The sequence below is a fragment of the Aedes albopictus genome, chromosome 2 (genome assembly GCF_035046485.1).
Source record: "Aedes albopictus strain Foshan chromosome 2, AalbF5, whole genome shotgun sequence".
In the NCBI taxonomy this organism is placed as follows: domain Eukaryota; kingdom Metazoa; phylum Arthropoda; class Insecta; order Diptera; family Culicidae; genus Aedes; species Aedes albopictus.
In genome coordinates this window covers 513,232,256-513,255,511 of record NC_085137.1, presented here as the reverse complement: position 1 = coordinate 513,255,511, position 23,256 = coordinate 513,232,256, and the positions used below count along the sequence as shown (strand labels likewise).

General features: G+C 41.4%; 3 protein-coding genes and 1 long non-coding RNA gene across 6 annotated transcripts in view; 2 read left to right on the top strand and 2 right to left on the bottom strand.

The window, feature by feature from the left end:
- The window catches only part of LOC109409735 (protein draper), a 130,175-nt gene extending 125,485 nt beyond the window's left edge, over positions 1-4,690 (bottom strand). The window contains exon 1 of one of the 2 annotated variants that reach the window (XM_062854544.1): positions 3,673-4,690. The gene's annotated coding sequence lies outside the window, so the exon portion shown is untranslated. The remainder of the gene's footprint in view (positions 1-3,672) is intronic. The other variant, XM_029870209.2, reaches the window with a different exon arrangement.
- A 749-nt stretch (positions 4,691-5,439) lies between these two features.
- Positions 5,440-10,763, top strand: LOC109406939 (uncharacterized). Of its 2 annotated transcripts, none has more exons than XR_009997360.1 (4): positions 5,440-5,712; positions 9,296-9,567; positions 9,892-9,945; positions 10,010-10,763. XR_009997360.1 is itself a non-coding variant. In XM_062849434.1 (4 exons), exons 1-4 carry the CDS (start codon positions 7,470-7,472, stop codon positions 10,135-10,137), a joined length of 741 nt encoding a protein of 246 aa, XP_062705418.1. In that variant the 5' UTR covers positions 7,337-7,469; the 3' UTR covers positions 10,138-10,763. The 2 variants fall into 2 exon arrangements, 1 of the variants encoding a protein (XP_062705418.1); XM_062849434.1 differs by lacking the exon at positions 5,440-5,712 and adding an exon at positions 7,337-7,756.
- Positions 10,764-13,730: 2,967 nt separating this feature from the next.
- LOC134288743 (uncharacterized) lies at positions 13,731-18,330 on the bottom strand. The gene is made up of 2 exons (XR_009998117.1): positions 17,946-18,330; positions 13,731-14,082 (listed from the first exon to the last, which is right to left on the bottom strand). It is a non-coding gene; the product is annotated as an uncharacterized LOC134288743 (long non-coding RNA).
- Positions 18,331-19,218: 888 nt separating this feature from the next.
- On the top strand, positions 19,219-21,023 carry LOC109431947 (ribosomal L1 domain-containing protein CG13096). Its single transcript, XM_029870214.2, has 3 exons — positions 19,219-19,667; positions 19,738-19,952; positions 20,013-21,023. Exons 1-3 carry the CDS (start codon positions 19,329-19,331, stop codon positions 20,899-20,901), a joined length of 1,443 nt encoding a protein of 480 aa, XP_029726074.1. The 5' UTR covers positions 19,219-19,328; the 3' UTR covers positions 20,902-21,023.
- The last annotated feature ends 2,233 nt before the right edge of the window (positions 21,024-23,256 follow it).

The following is a 23,256-nucleotide window of genomic DNA, read 5'->3' as shown; positions in this document are numbered from 1 at the left end:
TAGAAACCTCTCCCATCACTGTGCGCACAATCGTCTCGCGTTTGCGCGGACAACGACAGTTCACTAGGCCTTTGGATAGGATAGAGAACGTAATCCTTCAGAAGCAGTTCACCAGCCGTGCAGGAAACATGTAGGTGTGAAAGTTTCGGTTTTGTCATATGGCCGATTTCGTATTTGTTTTTTTTTTGTCATGTCAAGGCTCAAAGAATGTTATTGTTCAAATTTATGTTGTGCCCTATAATTCAGTAATCTTTGGTGTGCCTATGATCTGTTAGATGGTCGATGTGTTCGCTATGTCCATTTTTGTTGATCCTCATTTTAGTACTGTTTTTATTATCTTTGAAAGTTTGATTTGATTGATTTATCTTTTTTTGATAAACTTTCAGCCCTTGGCTGGTTCGTCTCTATCTTTGAAAGTTGTTTTTCGTCCACATCCCTAGCACTATCAGCATCTGTGCAAATAAGTCCAAATAAAAGAAAACCTTTAATATACTCAGTTGAAAAATGTAAACATATCTAATTTGTCATAATACGTTAGTCAAAGTCGAAGTAGTCAGTTTTTGTCGATTTCGTCTTGATCACACGTTAGCTTCGAATCTATAAGCATGCACTATTAAATGCTGCACTTCCCACTATTAGTTTCTTAGTTATTTTGAATTGATATTGGAAGAAAATATTATTAAGCATTAGGCATTCGAAACATATTAGGGTTTACTCACAAAACTATCAGATATAAAAATAATTATAGAGAAAATTAAATCACGAAAGCACATCAAATGTTGAGAACTATGTATTAGCTAATGGAATGGATAGTACTAATTATTTCATATTTGAATTGAATTTGTATTTGTTAAAATTAACCGAATAGTGGGAAGCCCAGGCAACAGTTTAAAGTCTGCCGACTCAAAAAAGATTCCGAAACTCGTCACAAAACACAAATATTTTCATTATGATTCACAACGACTCACGAAACCTTCCCAGACTCAATCGACCGGAACTGTTTCCTGGGTATAGAAACTACTGGGCCCTAGCAGGTTCCTCCTGTTTATCGAGCATTTCTGATAAATCAGCCATACTCCATCTGTAGCAGCCGGTTCGCAATGAACCGTTGGAGGCGCATTAAAGTGTTAAAGGTGATATTTTCATTACAACCAATCCAGATCTTCAATCGAACCTCCACACCGCACAGCCGTAGACAGAGGAGCTGCAAATTTCAATTTTCGACACACCAACGCCGATGAAGTCTGCCGCAAGATCTATGAAATTCACACGAACGCCACCGGTATAGATGATATCCCCATTACCTTCATTAAACTCCTTTGTCCATTTATCCTACCAGTCCTGGTCCACCTATTCAATGCAATCATCGATACTAAATCCTTTCCTGCAAGCTGGAAAAAGGCGATTATTACTCCTATTCCTAAGGTCTCCAATCCCATCCACCCCAAAGATTTTCGACCAATTAGCGTCCTTCCGGCAATCTCGAAAGTGCTGGAAAAAATCCTGCTGATGCAAATCACCGATCACATCGATAACCCGGACGCCCCGCTATTGGTTAAGTATCAGTCAGGATATCGCAAGCGATACAGTACGACAACTGCCATGACGAAAGTCGTTCATGATATATACTGCAATTTTGACAACAGTCGTTGTACTGTAATGGTGCTTGTCGATTTTTCCCTCGCCTTCAACTGCGTCAACCACCGGATTCTTGAAACCAAGCTGCGGGATGAGTTCCAGTTTTCCCAAGCTGCCTGCGATTTAGTAGCGTCCTTTCTTATGCAACGGAAGCAATCAGTTCGCATAGGAAATGCCGTATCTGCCGAGTGCGACGTTTATGATGGCACTCCCCAAGGATCATCGTTGAGTGCACTGCTTTTCAGCTTATATATAAACAGCCTACCGATGTCACTCAAGTGCAAATATCACCTGTATGCCGATGATTTGCAGGTCTATATATCTGGCCCATCTTCCGATGTCGATAGCCTTGTAAACTCCATCAACGAGGATCTCCAAGCCATCGCCGCCTGGTCGGAAACGAACTACTTGTCGCCCAACCCAAAAAAAAACCCAAGCAATCATCTTTAGCAAAACCGGTAGCGTAACACCACAAAACAACATTGTATTTTGTGGGGAAATAATTCCAGTCTCGGACAAAGTGACCAATCTCGGATTACAGCTTGACAACAAGCTGTCGTGGGTCCACCAAGTCAACGATGTGATAATGAAGACCTACAACACCCTTCGAACCTTCCGACGCTTTGCTCCTGTGCTCTCCTTGCAGACGAGACTTAAACTGGTGCAGTCGGTGATAATGCCCATCTTCACGTACTGCGATGCGGTATATTACCCAGGTCTTACAGTCAACCTAAAAGATCGGCTACATCGGTGTTTCAAGTCTACTCTACGATTCGTCCATGGCCTGCGTAGAAGGGACTCAACCGAAGCTGTCCGTAGCTCGATACTAGGACACGATCTGCCTGCCAACTACAAACTAAGGATCTGCTGCATAATGCGACAGGCCTACTTCAACCAGCTCCCCAACTACATAATGGAGCATGTTCAACATGGTCGCCAAGAACGGACCCGCTCTTTCATCGTCCCACGACACACGACGTCTAGTGGAAAGAGTCTACTAGTACACGGTACCTCTAGCTGGAATGGCGTGCCTCTAGAAGTTAGAACAAAACCATCTTTAATGTCATTTAAAGCCGCCTTCAAAAGATTAGTTTAAAAAGTTAAGTCGATTTCATGTTTTGTTTACACCATGCAAGATTTAATTTCTTTAGTTTTGTATAATTTTGAATATTTTTTGTTAATGTAGTTTAAATTTTATTACCTTCCAATGTATTAAGTTTCTACTATAAGTTTCCTTGACCCGATTCAAAGTGTATACACTAAACGGTTATCGTTAATAATAAAGCTAAATTACAAAAAAAAAAAAAAAAAATTACAAGAATTTAAATTAACATCCTTCACTTTAATACCGTCGAACCCTGTGATCTTGGCCAGGGGAGTCAAGATAAATTTCCATTACGAAATTATCCTGGACCGTACCGAAAATCAAGTACTTAATAAAATTTTCAGAAATTCTTGAGCTTAAGCTTGATTGACCGCCCGTAGATGCTACTCCAGTATCGCCAGACCAGCTACACTCACACAAGGAATTAATGAGATTATCTGCCGGGGACTAGGTAGCCACTAAATTACTTGCAGTAATCCTTGAAAGAAATTGAATCGACGGATGCTACATAGTACATTTTATGCACAGATTTAGAATATACCAAGTTCCAGATGCGACTGGAAGGAACTCGAATGAGGGGTTAATTTCATTACAACTACGGGTTTATATTTTTACAAGTCCAGCACAGGCCGCTGGGGTGAAATGATTCACAGAAGCGGCTGTGTCAAGTTCTGGATAGTATTCCTGATGCACCCAATTGAAGCAAATTTTGGACTATCTACTCACTTAGTGCAGTAATAATCGTAATGTGGTGCAGTTTTATGATGATTCCAGTCCTAAGTAAAGTGAAAGGTCGACGATATCATTCCAAGCCATGCCAATTAAACGAGTAAATGTTGAAACCTTCAATATCGTCTTGCGCTAGCTATTTACAAGCCACGCAATACTTTACTGCGCTAATGGAGAAAAATAAGAACGAAACAACTTACCAGCTCAGCGCTAATTTCGGTGGCTCTCTCGAATGGAATCGCGTTCGAGTGGCGTAGCAGCTCCAAAACCCGACGATTTCGTGGATTGTAATTTTTGGCTTCTCTTCTTGCTGCCTCCCGTTTCTGCTGATGTTGAATCCTCTAGAAGTGCTGGACTGCAGAATGGCAGCAGCCCGTCTATTCCTTGCACATACAGTGTTCAACAAACACACGTTGTATTCCTTTATTTTTGCTCAATGAATCGCGATGACGAAACGATTGAATAATTTCGCACGAGCACACTTCTATTAGGACTGTTGTATTCCTTCTCGTTTTGGCCGTCTCAAGCAGCTCTCCACACAGAGCCAGAAGCTCGCTGTTTCCACAAATCTTACCCACTACCAGCCCACATGAAGGCAGCAAACTCGATTTTACACACGGAGCGCCTATTTAAACTAACACACACATCAACCACCTCCTCTTCGTCGCCGTCGGTTTGGCTTTATGGCAAAATATATTTCACGTATACCTATTTTGCTTCACTCGCGGTTTTCGCAATAACAACTTTCTTTCTCCGCCGCGCTTTTGGTGTGTGATTGTCACTAACTGCTGCAGCAAACGACACTTTCACAGAAGCTATCCATTCGAAGCGAAGCGAGATAGGAATTTCAAATTACGGATCGAACTGTTTGGATAGCTGTTCGCGGAACCCACTAGAGGCTAATCAAAATAAACAAATCCCGCTAGGCGAAAACTACTGGTCAGCACTTTTTTCTTTTGTTCTTTGTTATTCCTCATCCAGCCAATTACGCCGTTTGAGATTCTTACCAAGCAATCGAAGAGTTCGATCAATCTACACTTAAGAACACACTCAAGAGAATAATCATTCAATAATTACCACTGGTTTTGTTTCATCACAATTTAAATTCCACAAAATAAAAAATCGGCCATCGGCGTGCCGAACACTGACACACGATAAATTTAAAGCACAACCATCCCGTTCGGGCTCTCTGAGCGAACTGCGATGCAGTTTCGTTCGACGAATCTCTTTTGTTTGCTTGTTTTGCTTCGTTTTGTGGGTTTCTCTTTTGACAGTTTAGTGTTTCTGGGACTGAATCTTAACCGGTTCTGTTAATATTAGAGCGTCCCCACCGGTACAATTGAGTTCTCAAAAAACAAAAAGTTTCACTAATGCTAGAAATTTCGAAGAAATTCCAGAAGGGAACGTTAAAAAAATACGTCCAACATTTGGGGGAGGGGGCGGGGTCTGGAAAAGGGTGACAGTACGTGTATTAAGTATAGAGAAATTGCGTGACAGAGGGGGAGGGGGGTCTAGAAATCCCGAAAACGATGAACGTAATATTTGAATCTTCCCGACGGTGGCGCACACCAAGGGGAGTGACGTATCCTTTTCTAACCGGAATATCCGCATTTATCCGTTTCTAACCGTCGCTAACCGTTGCTAAGCGAGCTGCTAAGTGAGCAGCGGTTAGACGCGGTTAGCGACGGTTAGAAACGGATAAATGCGGATATTCCGGTTAGAAAAGGATATGTCACTCCCCTTGGCGCACACTCAGCAAAGAAAACTATCCAAAATCAAACTGTTGAAAATGCTTTGACGTCAACCACAAACAGACGTAACACCAGCGGCGTCATGGTCGCAATTTTTTCCGCAGTCAAGTTCGCAGATTGTGAACAATCCTCGGTACTCACCTCTAACGATGTTGAGATAATTCGATATTCTGAATTTGCATGTCAAACTGAGCTGGAATCCAAGGGGTTGGAAACTCTGACACCTTGTGTGAAACACGCGTTTCGCACACCCGAAACACCTTTCGACACCTTCCGACACCTTCTGACACCTTTCAAATGTACCGCCATGTTTTTTTTTCTAGTTTACTGGCATCACTGTTCTGCCCATGTTTATGTTTATATTTATTCAGATAATTTCGATGCTTGTTCCGATCGGTTCAGTAAATTCGGGTTTTCGGATTTTTTTGGCCAGGATCGCCGGTAAACTAAAAAAAATCGTCGCGTAGTTACCATCACAACATGGATGAGGTAATTAGTGCGTTCATTTCCGGCTAATAGAATCCCAAAAGCGGTCATACAAGTGATTTTGTTATGAAGTGTGATTAAGAATCGTTCTGCCCCGTGTGCCAGAAGGGATCCAGAATCGATTAGACTTGGAGATGGTCATTTGGGACTCGCGTGGGGAAGAAGAAAGGAGAATCTTGTTGCGATAGTTATCTTGTTTACGTCGATTATACCTCCAGTATGAAACCAGTGGCACCTTTGCAAATTGGTCTGTCGAAGAAGAAAATCGGTGTCCCCGTATGTGATGGCGTTTTTTGGTTCGGTCGTTCGTTCCAATAGTTTGGTCTCGAAAAAAGTGTCCTAAGTTACGATCAACACAAGCATGTCGGTTTTCGACTCGCAGGTGACGTGTTAAGTGCCGATCAGTATCAGTGCCTGATTGAGCTATCCTAGATAGGTCTTCGCCGGACGACATCTGCACCAACGTCGGTTCCGATCAGATGTGGCTAATGTTACATACAACTAGCAGGTGTATTTAGTCAAACTGCTGCAGCAACCTTGGTAGCGAGATCATCATCGAAGCTGAATTCGCCGTACGAAGGCTTCAATCATCCGAATACGATTATTAGGGCAAAACTGTCTTCCAGCACATCCGGAGCTATTTCATGTGCCTGTTGTGGTCATCGAAGTTTCTCGTCGAGAATAACATGAAGGTAAACGTTTTCAGAACTTCCACTTTGTATGACAGAAATGAGGTGTTAAATACTTAAATAAGTTTCTTGAGTGGAACATATCACCTAAAGTTTCAATGCATGTCCAACGGCTCCAGCCAGCAGTGCTTTATTACAAAATTCATTCAGCATAAATGTTTCAACGTTACCAGAAATCACAAAAAAACCGCCGGTTCTCATTAAATTTCATTTTTATTTATATAATATATGAGTCCTCCAGCACCTCCACCAGTCCCTGTCGTTCGTGGTTTCGTCTGCCAACAGGTTCTTTGTTTTCGACGCGTTCATCACCGGTCCGATCTTTGCTATTGTACAGTTCTGCCACCGTTCCAAATGTTATAGCAATAGTCCATTTTACGAGCCGATTTTATGAATGAATTTTGACAGAAGGTAGCGTCCAATAACCCGTGAAAACCAATATCATCATCAACATTGTTGTCACTTCGTAAAATGGCTCATAATATACATGTCATCCGCAATACACACTTAAGTTGGCCGGATTTCGTGCCACGGCTCGTCGTCTGAGAGTCCATCATCTTGTCGTAGTGTCATTGGGGTCTGTGTTGCGCGAATTTCGCATGTGCATTGGTCCATACTTAATCTAATTTTTATTGTATTATATGTGTACTTATAATATCACAGGTTTACCACAGACAAACAGACGTAACACCTTGAACGATTTTCATGGAAATCCATCGCCCAGTTCACACTACCATCACCTGGTGGAAAAGCTGCACGAATCACTGTGTTGTGCCATATCGTCAACAGAATGCGCTAGTGTGAAATGTCAAACGCATAGAAAAACGATGCGCGCGCCTCTGGTTGTGAAAGCCACAACTATGAATATTTAAAATGATCGTTAAAAGCGTGGTCGATGGAAATTTCGCAAGTGTTACGTCTGGTTGTCTGTGGGTTTACTTTTGGAAGAAACTGGAAGGTCGCTATGGCATTATCAACCCCCACATTAAACACATTCTTAAAATATGCAACCTGTGTGGTGCATCCCTGGGGCGCCTCACCAGAGAGAGCATCGCAAAAATAGAAGAGGACATGCGTGGGATGGCTAAATTTTTGGCTCTAGAGGCCGAGCATGGAGGGCTGCCTCTTTCCCAAATTTACGGACGGTATGAATCTTGCCCCCATGAGTTTCAATTTATTGAGGGAGAAATCCTGTGTCTACTGGAGTTGGCGGAAATAATCCGTGAGGCAGGAATCAAGCCGTTCCTTCGGCAGCTAAATCCACGTCATGCTCCCATTTCTGAGGCTATACACGAAACGGACCAGGAAGAACAAAGAGCAAAAATATTGCAGAAGTTGTCTGCCCACTTTGCACAGGTGTAAGTATTTTGCCCTATTTTCAGCTTTACTAACAAACTCGAAACAAGGTCTATGCATTGCATGCAAAAGTCAGTATTAGCATTAGTATTCGTTTTACATAAAAAAACTATACTGTTAAAATGATAACGAAGTTCTTTTTTTTAAAAAAAAAGGTGAACAATATTCATTTACAGGGGATATACAAAATGATCGTGACTTGTGATTGTGAAAACTTCCTTTAGCAGCGAAGTGCTGAAATCCGAACATTAGTATACTGCCGTGATTCGCATATCAGTCCCATCTTTGCTGGATTTGGACCAGATATGCGATTCACGGCAGTATAGCTAATATGCAATGGAAATTTACAGTATCGTTATTTTACCGGTACTGTAAGCCCCAGTACCGAAATACCGTATTACCCCGCTAATACGACACTGACTGTTGTCGAATAACCGGGGTAAACTTTTAATTCGACAAACTGGTCACTCTACACCATCTTGCTCATTGAAATTTGGCAACTCTCTTTTTGTTTTTGTTTTGATTTCCGGCAAGGGGCTAGTCGCTTGGAACATTGTGCCAAGAGGTGCCAAGCACACCGTCTTATACGCTGTGTGGCACACCGAGGCACTCTGAGGCACAATTTTGACATTTGAGTTTGGGTGAAAAAACTAGGCAACCATGTGCATTCGACCTGCAAAATGACAACAAACAGTTGGTCGTCTTGGTAGTTGCCAAGCAAAATCTGAATCATCAAGCAGTGGCACTTCGGGGCACACTGAGGCACAATTCAATACCCGGTGGCACACTGAAAATAATTGGCGCAAGTAAAGATGTGCTCAGCGACTCCCCCTTGATTTCCGGATTTGTTATGAAACATAATTTCAACAGATATTGCGGTGGTGCGATTGAAAAGCTCGTTCTTTCTACGATTGTTGCCTTCCTCAGTTCATTCCGGTTGGTCTCCAGGCGGTTTGGGTGTCGAATAGCACCAACTCAGAACTTCCGGAATTAGCGGCTGCAAGAGGAACTGCTGCGGGTGTCAGTATAAGCGCAATATCAAACTGTTTTGCATTTACAGTGCACATTGCTGTGACATTTGAACACTTTTTAATTCGACATGTGTCGAAGAAACGGGGTACGAATTAAAAAGTGTCGTATTAAAACGTGTCGAACCAGCGGGGTAATACGGTACTGTGGTCGGTACTGCGACCCCCATACATTTTAGTCTAGGTAAAATTTGAACGGTTCCGGTGATTTTGTCTATCCCCTGTTTTAGTATATAGTTGTGCTCATAGGTTACAGGCCCCCTCACAACTTAAAAGTTACAAATAAATGTTGCTGGTGGTCCATGCGTTCCCGTTCCCAGGGTATTAATCCGTCAAACTGCATACTTTTTCGCTTTGACAGTTATGTATGTCTACGTGGATTTTCTCTAGCAAGAGATGTTGCGGCAGCAACGTCCGTGACATTCTTCATCTCTATTTTATTACCTCTTACTGCTTTAATGTATTGAAATTCCTTGGATGCCATTAACAAACAAAACTTATTCAAATTTACAGAAAATATAATCATTTATGGACTGTTGTGCTAAACTTCGACGTTATAACAGACGGGCGGCGGGCAGATGTGCAATGCCCGGTGTGTGCGGCATCGGGGCTGAAAAAAAAACTTTCTCTGTCCGAAGACGAAACCGGAAATTGGAATATCTTCAGTATAATGCGCCACATAAATAAGAAACATAACATAAAAGGGACGACAGCAGGGGAGGCAACAGCACCCTGTAGGCGAGCTGTAACGCTGGAGAAATTGCCAAAGGAGGAATATGTCGATTGTACTTATTATACATGCTCCAATAATAAGTACAGCATAATAATCATTTATATTACAACTAGCTGTACCCGGCAAACTTTGTCTTGCCTACTGCGTTTTTTGACGTTTCAAGTCCCTAGCCAAGTCCAAGTCCCCGTTCAAAATGTATAAAAACCCGATTTTCAAAAACTCTCAATTTTCCCATGTTTTAGGCCTCATAAACCTTCCTTGGGTGAAAACTAACAGAACAAAACTTAGACGACCCAAATCGGACCATCCGTTCGCAAGTTATGCGCGGTCCCACGTATGCCACTGCATTTTTATATATATATATAGATATTTTCAGACGAGTATCTGGACCCAGACACATGCTTCGCAGGACAAGTTTCCAAAATAGAAGGTTTTCTACAAATTGATAATAATCATTTGAACGTTGATTTCAGATATAGTTTCGGTTTTTTTAGATCAATTCAGGGATGATTTCTCTTATAAAATCATGGATGAGCCGGCGGCAGAGCCACCGAAAGATCCGCTCGGTAGCCCAACCTGTCCCACTGGAAACATGGATTGCCATGGAGGTATAAACGACTAGCATCAAGTTTATCCCTTTTCCCAACACCATTAACCCTTTGAAGCCAAGCGTTATTATAGAGTCTTTACTACGTATTTCTGTGATTTTGGTACTCAATAGCATAGAAAGGGTAGAATATAGTACAGATTTTTTTTTTGATATCCTAAGTCAGCTTTGATCCTAAAGTCTTCGCATGTAACGGTAACTTCTTGCATTATGCAAAGCTACGATTTGTAATCTATCATTTCCAGTAAGTCTTCTGGAAGTTCAAAAAACAGTATCAGAATAGTTTGGATATCCTAAGTCAGTCTACGAGTCCTGCAGTCTACGAGAGCAACGGTAACTTCTTTCATTATACAAAGCTACGATTTGCATTCCATCATGTCCAGTAAGTCTTCTGAAAATTCAATAGACAGGATCAGATCAGTCGGAATATTCTAGGTCATCCAAACTGTTCTTGACTTAGATCCTAAAGTCTACAAGTGCAACGGCAACTTTTTTAATAATACACACGCTAAGAAAAAGTTACTCTAAAATGAGTAAGATTCACACAAAACTGAGCTAAACTGGAACAGCTCAAAAAATGAGTAAATTGCATTTCCAGCGATAGCGCTGGCCCAAGTGCAAAAATCCAACTGTTTTAAGTCGTATAATGTTCTTCACATCATCAAGAATATTATACGGCTTAACCTGATGAGATTTTCGCACTTGGGCCAGCGCTATCGTTGGAAATGCAATTTACTCAGTTTTTGAGCTGTTCCAGTTTAGCGCAGTTTTGTGTGAATTTTCTGACCGTGCAAAGCAACGATTTGTTATCTATCATGTTCAGTAAGTTCAGTAAGACTTACACCTGTGCAAAGTGGGCAGACAACTTCTGCAATATTTTTGCTCTTTGTTCTTCCTGGTCCGTTTCGTGTATAGCCTCAGAAGTGGGAGCATGACGTGGATTTAGCTGCCGAAGGAACGGCTTGATTCCTGCCTCACGGATTATTTCCGCCAACTCCAGTAGACACAGGATTTCTCCCTCAATAAATTGAAACTCATGGGGGCAAGATTCATACCGTCCGTAAATTTGGGAAAGAGGCAGCCCTCCATGCTCGGCCTCTAGAGCCAAAAATTTAGCCATCCCACGCATGTCCTCTTCTATTTTTGCGATGCTTTCTCTCGTGAGGCGCCCCAGGGATGCACCACACAGGTTGCATATTTTAAGAATGTGTTTAATGTGGGGGTTGATAATGCCATAGCGACCTTCCAGTTTCTTCCAAAAGTAAACCTGTGATATTATAAGTACACTATAATACAATAAAAATTAGATTAAGTATGGACCAATGCACATGCGAAATTCGCGCAACACAGACCCCAATGACACTACGACAAGATGATGGACTCTCAGACGACGAGCCGTGGCACGAAATCCGGCCAACTTAAGTGTGTATTGCGGATGACATGTATATTATGAGCCATTTTACCACCGACGAACCGACGTGACAGCTAGAACAAATAAATTCAAATTTGTTGTCCCCGACGCCATGATGAAAAATAGCCGAACACTACCGCCTCCTCTATAACGGTTCGCGTTGTTTTGATAGCCTGACTCGAAACCCCCGTGTATTCATATAGGAAGAGGTTCGCGTCTGCGCTCATTTGACAGAAGCGATCGCTCGCTTCGCTGGTCGACCGTTAAATTAGGGGGGGACAGTTTTGAATCACCACTGTCACGTCGGTTCGTCGGTGATTTTACGAAGTGACAACAATGTTGATGATGATATTGGTTTTCACGGGTTATTGGACGCTACCTTCTGTCAAAATTCATTCATAAAATCGGCTCGTAAAATGGACTATTGCTATAACATTTGGAACGGTGGCAGAACTGTACAATAGCAAAGATCGGACCGGTGATGAACGCGTCGAAAACAAAGAACCTGTTGGCAGACGAAACCACGAACGACAGGGACTGGTGGAGGTGCTGGAGGACTCATATATTATATAAATAAAAATGAAATTTAATGAGAACCGGCGGTTTTTTGTGATTTCTGGTAACGTTGAAACATTTATGCTGAATGAATTTTGTAATAAAGCACTGCTGGCTGGAGCCGTTGGACATGCATTGAAACTTTAGGTGATATGTTCCACTCAAGAAACTTATTTAAGTATTTAACACCTCATTTCTGTCATACAAAGTGGAAGTTCTGAAAACGTTTACCTTCATGTTATTCTCGACGAGAAACTTCGATGACCACAACAGGCACATAAAATAGCTCCGGATCTGCTGGAAGACAGTTTTGCCCTAATAATCGTATTCGGATGATTGAAGCCTTCGTACGGCGAATTCAGCTTCGATGATGATCTCGCTACCAAGGCTGCTGCAGCAGTTTGACTAAATACACCTGCTAGTTGTATGTAACATTAGCCACATCTGATCGGAACCGACGTTGGTGCAGATGTCGTCCGGCGAAGACCTATCTAGGATAGCTCAATCAGGCACTGATACTGATCGGCACTTAACACGTCACCTGCGAGTCGAAAACCGACATGCTTGTGTTGATCGTAACTTAGGACACTTTTTTCGAGACCAAACTATTGGAACGAACGACCGAACCAAAAAACGCCATCACATACGGGGACACCGATTTTCTTCTTCGACAGACCAATTTGCAAAGGTGCCACTGGTTTCATACTGGAGGTATAATCGACGTAAACAAGATAACTATCGCAACAAGATTCTCCTTTCTTCTTCCCCACGCGAGTCCCAAATGACCATCTCCAAGTCTAATCGATTCTCGATCCCTTCTGGCACACGGGGCAGAACGATTCTTAATCACACTTCATAACAAAATCACTTGTACGACCGCTTTTGGGATTCTATTAGCCGGAAATGAACGCACTAATTACCTCATCCATGTTGTGGTGGTAACTACGCGACGATTTTTTTTAGTTTACCGGCGATCCTGGCCAAAAAAATCCGAAAACTCGAATTTACTGAACCGATCGGAACAAGCATCGAAATTATCTGAATAAATATAAACATAAACATGGGCAGAACAATGATGCCAGTAAACTAGAAAAAAAACATGGTTGTACATTTGAAAGGTGTCAGAAGGTGTCGGAAGGTGTCGAAAGGTGTTTCGGGTGTGCGAAACGCGTGTTTCACACAAGGTGTCAGAGTTTCCAACCCCTTGCAAATAACCGATTCGAATTTTGACGTTTCTTGGGGATCAAAATCGGTTGGCGCCACCAAACGGTGGGTGAAGGGGTGATGAGGAGAATGAAACTGTTTTGACTTTCCCCCAAGAAACGTCAAAATCTGAACCGGCTGGATATGCCCGCCGCCGCCATTACCGCTCGCGGATAAGTGGATAATCAATGCTACACAAGGGTTGGTCATTCAGCACACTTCATTTGTGTCGTTATATTTGAGCGTGTGCCAAAACTGTGCCGATCATTTTTCAGTATTGAGTTGTCCAAAAAATGTTTCACGAAACCTAATGCAAGCCTATCCATATACGTGAGAACAAAAGATGTTTACAAAGTTCTTACAGATAGATTAAGGCTCAAATGAGAATCGCATATTATCTGTGAGAATCTTTCTCTGTAATGATTATTCAACAACTGTATTCATTATTTGTATACACTTTATTACCGATACTTCAATATTACATACAATGATTCACACTCTAGACAACAATAACAACATCTCCACATATGACAGATACTCAATGTAAACATACACGCTAAACGTAATAGAGTAATACAATAATTTATTATGTGCATACCACAAGGTACCACATCTCGTTTTTTCTCCAGATCCGCAGCAAGGTCACTCCACGTTGTTTCGCTTATAGTCTCCTCAGTTTATGAACGTCTCGCTTCAGTCTCACATCAAAATTAGAAGTACAGTCATCCATTTGGTCATCCATCTCTGCTCGGCATTTTGGTAAATTACTTGGCCGTTACTTGTGGTTGTACCTAAAAAGAAATATTATTTTGACCCAAATATTTCCCCAAATCCCAAAATATGTTTAATACTGAGTGTCAAGCTAAATATTAACTTTGCTGATGAATTATTTGAATTGCTTTCCTCTTCTCAAATGTTTTCAATGACAGCTAGCATGCAAACATTGTATACTGCCCACTGATTTTTTTTGACATGTCCTTTCATAGAAGAATCTCATACAAAAGGTATGTATATTCAGATTATTATTGAGACATTTTTTTAACTAATATGTCGGAACACTGCACGAATGTTACAGTGGAAAAATTATCAATATCCATTAACTCGTTTTCGATCCAAAGTGTCCAAGTGTCATACAAACACTATTTTATTTTATGTTTTTTTTTGCGAACTTTGCTGGAACTCGTTTCTTGTTCAGAATATATTCAGAAGTTTGGCTTAACATATTTTGTTTTCTAAATATCGAAGGGATTGATACTTTTTTTAAATCAAATCACGATTTCGAAAAACGTTACTTGTCCAAAGCAATATTTGTAATACTAGTTTTAGCTAAATAGTAATTTGAAAACTTGAAAACATCCATTTTTTTAATTATATTTTATATATATTGTTCACAAAACTCGCACCCGCACTAGCTGTTTGAAAGTATAGTAGAATATTAATATTCATTCTTTTTTTTCATGTTGTAATCCTATAATTATCTCAAATTCTTAATACATACATCATCGTCGCAGTACCAAATCGAAGTCACGCATTTAAGCACATGCAAAGTTGCAGTTGTGACGTAAATTTGAACCGGTTGCTGGTATTGCGCATCATTAAGCTACTTAAGAGCTGAAATTAGCACTAATCTAAATCGAGTTGCTATGTTTATAGGTAGGTTAAACATCAATTTTCGCCCCGCCAGTCACTTCGGCTTCCAACCGAAAACGTAATGATAGTAGCCAATTATTATATACAAAGCAATTTTCTCCAGATAACAAAATAAATCGATCATCTTATTGGAGCACTTTTCGACGGTTCACCTATATAGGTGTCCACGGTTTTAGGAATCATGTTTCCGATAATTTCGGAATTCTTATGATTTACCATTTACCTTTCAAACTGAATGAGTTTATTTTTACGGTTTGGTCGTTCAATAGGTTTACATTCTACGATGCATATTTTCCCTCATTAACTGGTGATTCGTGCTCAATCAAACCTATTTTAACATTACAAAACCAAAAATTTGTTCCTTTGATGTCGCTCTTTTGGGTTCTGAACTGTAGGACTTATTTTAATGGTGTACCTCCAAAATATTGCAAAAGCACCTCAACATGTTATGTTCTCACTCTAGATACCTAATGAAGCTATTTCAACAAGCCTTTTCCAAATTATTCGCATTCAATGTACCGTCAAAATTTAGAACTTTTTATCTTTAAGTAACTTTGATTTTCTACATATGCCTATCATACTGATAATATTCTCAGTTCGTTGGATCGGACTAGAATATTCTGCATTATTGCAAAGCTCAATCATCTGTCTATCATATCACTTATTTCACATTTTTTCGATGAAATACATCCTCATATTTTTTTTTGATAACGACTACAAGTCTGACGTAGTGCACACTGACCATGATTGTCTGTGTCATGATGGCCCTTACGCTTGCCTCTACGATTCATTTCTTTGTACTGAAACAATTTAAAGCACGTTTTTATTCAAATTTTCAATGAACTCATAACACAAATATCACTTATACATGTACACGCATTTTTATTGGTAAAAATCCATGAATTTGATATATAAATTTTATTTATACACACATATTCGTTTTCCACGCTGGATCACACATAAAATCGATGGACCTTATATAAACTATGTGTATCTACACATGAATAGGGTTATCTATGACAAATTGCAAAAATCTATGTGAGCGACACATGCATACAATATTTGCAGTTTTTTTCAGTGTATGAAATCTAAAAATTCAAACAAGGTAACATGTTAGTAATGGTACCTGTTTGCATTAATAAGCTCGACTGAAAAACAAACCTCATAATCCAGCTTTCATTAGATATATCTATTCCTGTAGTTACAGAAATGGTTATCTTTTTTATTCCAATATCTTGTGCTTTTGATATACTGTACGTTATTCTTCTCAATAATAGTTTCAATACTTCTTTAACTGATCAAAATTTGTCTCTTCCTATAAGGAAATTATTGTGCAGAATTTGTTGTTGAGCGTAATGCTGTACCTTGTTCTCTAACTTGTGCCACAATTCTTGGCAAGATGGCCACTCATTAGCAAAAATGGCACTATATCCAGTGTTAGGCAATCATAAGTCAAAATGCCCCTCCTGACAACACATTCAATAGGTTATAAAGCGCTTTTTACTCGAATTCCTGAGACTTCTAGTTAAGCCGAAAAGTTTCATTTTTTATTGTTCGATTTTTTTAAATATCCAATTCAACTAGCCATTTGACTAGCATGATACTTAACAGGTTAGTGGTTAGCAACTGCTCTGAATATGTCGTCTAGCTTCAACGAATGCTTTAACTGTCAGTCAAAACTTCATATCTTGCAAACTACCAAGACAGTTTAATTATTCTCACACATTGATGTTAATTTTCTTGAAGTTACATTTTTAGTCTTGTAACAGGACAAAGCATTAGTTAAATCATGTCTTCATATTAATTTGGTTTCAAGAGCCAACCCTTTTTACGTCTCGTAGACTTATTATACTTTGCTGAGCAATGATAACTTCAATATATATCACCTGAGGTGGGTGCACAACAATCTCAGTATCAGCTCAGTTATATTCGCATTTGGAACATATTCAAATACTATTCGTTCCTGTTTTTCTAGTCACGCTCAGCCTAAAGTTTAGTTTTGTCTTTCGCCTTCTCAGCTGCCACTTAATTGGTGTGAAATTTCATTTTTAATGGTTCAATTTAACTAAAAAGCCCAGATTGGAGTTCAAGAGAAATCGCTCAAGAAACTTCTAGAACGATTCCTGGCAGAAACTTTCTACGGTGACTGCCATTTGAACTGTCATTTTTTCGCAACTGCGTACTGCGATCGAAGAAAAAACGGTTTCTTGAGTGATTCAGCCAAGCAATTTCCCATGCCTCAAGATAGGCCGAGAAATTCCTTCTGATCTGCAAACAGCCCTTAAATCTGCGTTGGCTGGTAATCTGTTTCTTACGAAATTTACGACACTGTTGCGTTTTTAGTACTATAATTTTTAATAACACAATTCGCCTTATACGGCTCTACAAAGAATCGACTATATCTGCCTTGCAGGTCTTACCGCCTTCAACGGCATTTCCACCTTCAACGGCTTTTTCCGCCTTCAACAGCTTTTCACTCTCCGACGGATCTTTCCGTTATCGACAGTTTTTCGCCTTAGTCGGCTCTTCTGCCTATAACATTTTTCCTGCTTTCCGCCTTCAACGGCTTTTCTATCTGTAATCATTTCCGCCTTTTACGGCTATTTCAAGAATGTCGCCTTCATTAGCTTGTATCGCCTTCATTGGCTTTCATCGCCTTCACTGGCTTTTAACAGCAACGGCAAAATTTGATTTCAAAATATTGTTTCACCTCTACGCCTTCCTCGGCCATCCGGTTAACAAATCAATACTTCATTCATCATTCAGCATTTAAGTCTAGATTTAGGACAACAACCCTATTCAACGAGTACCAATATCACAATCAACAAAACTTAGGTTTTCTTCACAGTTCTTTATTTCTTTATCTGACAATAGTGATTGTCATCGATTTGAACTAAACAATACCGATCACCATCAAAATCTCTCACAGGTTGATCATTGTCATTAGTCGAAGGTACAAATAGATCGTTTTATTCATATTGAACAGTTAGTACACAATATTTACCTTTTTGATTCCAATGTTGAAATTCAATCACAAGTCATCACCTGGAGGTCATCACCACTCTGCATGCACCACACACACACACCACTCATCTCTTTCTTTTTCCAAAGACAACACTTCCCGAACCGAAATTAAACTAATTTCACATGCACTGTTCACCGTTCTCGTCGCCAATGTGAGAATCTTTCTCTGTAATGATTATTCAACAACTGTATTCATTATTTGTATACACTTTATTACCGATACTTCAATATTACATACAATGATTCACACTCTAGACAACAATAACAACATCTCCACATATGACAGATACTCAATGTAAACATACACGCTAAACGTAATAGAGTAATACAATAATTTATTATGTGCATACCACAAGGTACCACATTATCTAAAACTGAAAAAGCACTTTCCTCCCGAATAACGAAAAAGCGAACAAAATCAGCGTGTCCGATTGTCACAATTGACTAAATAAACAATCGGACGTTCTTATTTTCTTCGATTTGTGGATCATTTTGGGGAAAAGTGCTTTTTTAGTTCTGGAACATTTGCCTTTCTCAATTGACTTAACACGGGAAATCTGAACACAAACCACAACCACACAGAAATTTGGATTGGTCAATGTGTCGAAGTGTGCCGAACGTGCCGGGAACTGTGCCGCATGTGCCCAATGGAGTGTTTTCTTCGAATGTTTTTGCGCTGTTTGAAACCCTGTCTGTTTTTGACAAATGTTGTTAATCTAATCAATGTTTACCAACAAAATTTCATCCAGAACACTTGTCTGAAATCGATATAAATGGATTTTTGTATTCGTACTGCACGAATTTATTCTGGCCTGCTTACTCTCACACGAAATTTGACGTTTGAGAGGTGTCAGCACCGCTCAAACGTCAAATTTTCTGTGAGAGTAAGCAGACCAGCATAAATTCGTGCAATAATCCATGGTGGCAGATTAATTCTACACCCTCGTCTCGACCCTCGTCTATACCGCAAAGTTGTTGTGCCCATGTGTGCCAGAAGTGTGCCGGCATGTGTGCCGAGAAGTGCCGGCATGTGTGCCGGGCACAATGTGCCGAGTGACCGACCCCTTGGGGCTGCGTGAACTTTTGGGCAAATGCGCTAATAAAATAAAATTTAAAGATTTGTCATTTACGCCCTTTTTGCAAATTTACTTGCATTTTGTAACCTGTGCTGAATGTTTCCGTCTACCGATACATCGAGAACCCTATAGAACCGGTTCGGTGCTAAGCTGTCACTTTTGAACGTCCACTCATCGAGCATGTTGTTTTGATTTGAGAAGCGCCTTCCAGTCAACACGTGCATTACAGTTTCTTGTGGAAATTCTGTTAATTTTGTTTAAATAGTGATAAAAAACTTGTTAAAATCATGAAAATCAAAGCGTCAAAGAAGGTAAAACCTGTGGACGCCAAGTTGCACCAGTTAAAGAAATCCAAAACCGACATCGCCAAGCCGAAGGAGAAGAAAACCGCTGGATTGGTGGCGGCTGCCGTCACCCCACACACGTTCGCCGAGAAGAAAGTGCTGGCGGTCAAAAAGAAAAACAAAAAGGGCAAAGTGGTGGAAGTTGGCAAAACTAAACCGCAGCCGCAGGTCGTTACGGCTTTGCAGGTTGTCCCACAGAAGAAACAGCCACAGTTGAAGTCGGAGAAGTTGGGAAAACAGCAAAAAGTTGCCAAGAATGTGGACATTTCCAGCAAAAGCAAGGTAATACCGTAGACCCCCAGTAGTTTGAAAGTTCGTTCCAATGTATATTCCTTGATTTTTTTTTTTGTAGGCCGATAAACCCGCAAAATCCGAAGAACAAAAGGAAAATGAAGTCACGGAAGCATTGGTCAGCAGAAAAACCATCAAAGCTGCGTTGAAAGCTTGCAAGAAGGCGTTAGACGAAGGTTTCGAACAGAAGAAGAATCTTTTCGGAGAAGATTTAAAATACGGACTGCAGATCGCATCGGTGAAGATTCCAAATGTGCCAACCAGAAACTGCAGGGTGTAAGCTTTCCAACTATTTTGAAGCTACAACACAATCTGAACGAAACATCTTATTTTTAGGCAACTTCCCAACGCTATTTACAAGAAAGGCGATGATATCTGCTTGATCGTGAAGGATTTGGAACGGGGTCGAAAGCAAGACCACGATGAAACCTTAAACTTCTGGTCGGACAAACTCCGCGAGCTGGGAATTGATTTCATCACACAGGTCATTCCGTTCCGACAGCTCAAACAGGACTACCGGGAGTACGAAATGAAGTTGAAGCTCGTGCATCGGTTTGATCGATTCCTAGTGGATGCCAGGATAAACGGACATGTATTTAGTTTCCTCGGTAACAACTTTATTCGGCGGTGCAAGAACCCTACGCCGGTGATTTTGGAGAAGGATGAGAAAATCGTCAAAAGTCTCAATAAGGCACTTGGTCGAGTCACTTACAAACAGACCAACGCCGGAAGGATAACGGAAATCCAGTTTGCCACGCACAAAATGCCTTTAGATAAGGCAGTTGAGAACGCTGAAGCCCTTCTAGAGGCCATGAAATTGCAATACCCAGGAGGGTGGCAAAACATCCGGACCGTCTATCTGAAACCGATGACTGACATCCAGCTTACGTTCCCACTGTACGTCAGCAAAGAGGACCCCAATTTGGTTCCGGTTCCTAAGGTTACCGGACCACGGGAGCGCTTCGAGAAGGAAATGAACGAAAAACTGCTCGAAGCTACCAGGAACAAGTACAAGTTCCAGGAGGGTAATTTGGTTCGGGTGGCGTTCGAAAAGCGAAATCAGAAGAAGGAGAAGCGAGCGAAGAAACAGCCAGAGGAGGAGCAGAAAAATAAACAACCAGTCGAGGAAGAACAGGAAGCAGAGAGCGGCGAGGAGGAGATGGAGCTGGATCAGGCTAGCGATACCGAGCAGAGTGATCTTGGCGATAGCGATGATGATAATTGAGAGCTACCTGATGGTTTTAGGTAAGTGTAACACCGCAGATGACTTGTCTCCGCTTTTACGTTTCTGTGTATATGGAGAAATATGAACCTTATTTTTTCGAAAATATAGCCATAAGAGAAACAGACACTGCGAAAAACCTTGTCCGAATATCCTACAGTCCTAGTATTGCCAGCATGTACTTGATTTTTGACGCGTTCCGATCTTTGCTGTTTCACGTCATTCTCCACGCCGTTCAGGTGCTGATCGAAGTGCTGCTTCCACCTTTCGATCATCTCACGTCCGTCCGTCAAAAGGCCTCCGTCCTTATCCCTGCACATTTCGGCTCGCGGCAAGAAGCCTTTCCGGGATGCGTTGAGCTTCCGGTAGAACTTCCGTGCTTTTCGTGAACGGCTGGAACAGTTCCATTTGTTCATATTCTGCTATTTCTAGGCGGCACTTTTTCTTCCGGAAGAGATGGGTCTGCTGTTTCCGCGTTCTTTTATATCGATCTACGTTCTGCCGAGTACCGTACTGCAGCATGGCCGCCCTCGCTGCGTTCTTCTCTTCCAAAATCTGTCGAGTCGACACTTATCGTCATCCAATCGATCGTTCGGTTCCGTTTCACATGCCCAACGTTGTTTTCAACTGCGTTGATGATGGCTGCTTTTATTAACGTACTCCTAGCAGTCCTCGTGAGGGGCCTCATGCATTGAGCTCGCCCTCGTCCGGCAATGCTGCCTCAAGATTCTGCCCGTACGCGTTGACGGCACGGTAGGTCCTGACATCGATAATGTTGGAGAAGTGTCGTCTGCCAATCAGAACGTGGTCGATTCGGGATTCCGTCTGCTGTGGTGATCTCTAGTTGTAAGAATAAGAGTGGCTGTCTTGGAACAGGTGCTATGAATGCTCATGTTCTTGTTTGAAATCAATGAGTCATAGGCCGTTTTTGTTCAACAGATGATATGCGCTGAACTTTGTGTTGCCGCAACTCTGATAGGGGAACGTTCAAAAATTACGTCCAACATTTTGGGGGGAGGGGGGGTCTAAGAAAGTGTGACAGTACGTGTATTAGGTATAGGAAAATAGCGTGACAGAGGGGGGAGGGGGGGTCTATAAATCCCGAAAAACGCTGGACGTAATAAATGAATCTTCCCTAGATGGTATGATTATCTCTTCGTTCGCAAAATAGATCTTGTTCAACACACCTCCTGCAGCGTTATGATGGCGATGGCGGTTCTTCAGCAGATCGTCGAGTATGTGGGTACATCCGATCGTTTTGTTTCGTCGCGTGGGTCGTTGCCGTTGGTCTCGGTTCGTATTCTGTTTCTGATTTTCCGTTGTAATTCTTTTTTAGGCTAGCGCGCAGGGTCGGACACCTACCCTCTACATTCCGGACCATACTGCCCAGTTGAGCTTAGAGAGTTAGCAACCGGCAAGGATGTTTTCGATCACCTGGCAATCGTTTGACTCATTTGTCCATAACTCAGTTCAGAAACCTAATATTGAAATGTGGTGTTCGGCAATGTTGTAGATTAGTGTTTTTCCTACAACTACCACCAAGGACACCATATTCTAACTCTAATATTTACCGCGTAAAAGCGTTAGTATCACCTATTCATACTAAACAACGATCGGATTTTTCGATTGCACGTCGATCACCAATCAACCTTTCCGGCGGCGTAGTTAACCTGTTTGTCGAACTTCAGCTTCTGGTCGAATAGCACTCCAAGATACTTGACTTCTTCGTCCCATGTAGTTGGCTGACCATTGACCGTGATCTATCTGCGGACGTGGTGGTGGTAGGGGATAGGACTCAGAAATGATTCAGGGCACGTCAAAGAGGATGTTGTGGCGGGCACAGGCACTTTCACCATTTACGGCAACCGTGAAAGTCAAATTTAGCAACGATTGTACAATTTTGACCAGGTAGAGTTGGTGATTCGAGCGAAAGAGCTTGTACAAGACGGCGTCTTGCCACACGGAGTCGTGGCTTTTTTCACGTCGAGAAGAAACATGCCAGTCAATTTGCCCGTTCGAAATCCGTGGTTAACCTTTTGGGTGATGCGAACGATTTGTTGCACCGTTGAGTGTCCCATTGTTAAGCCGAACTGTTCCGCTGGAATGAGTTCTTCCGGCTCCAGGTGATGGTTTAATCGTGCAGGGATTAGCCTTTCCAGGGCTTTACTAAAGCTGCTCAGAATACTTATCGGTCTGTAATTACCTCGATTGATGATATCCTTGCTTACCTTCGCGATGGCTAACACGTTGGCATGTTTCCATCCGGTTGAAAAGTAAACTAAGGCCAGGCACGCGTTGAAGGTATTAGGCAAAACAACCAATAGGACAGATCGGTGAAGTACTAGATTTGAAGTAATG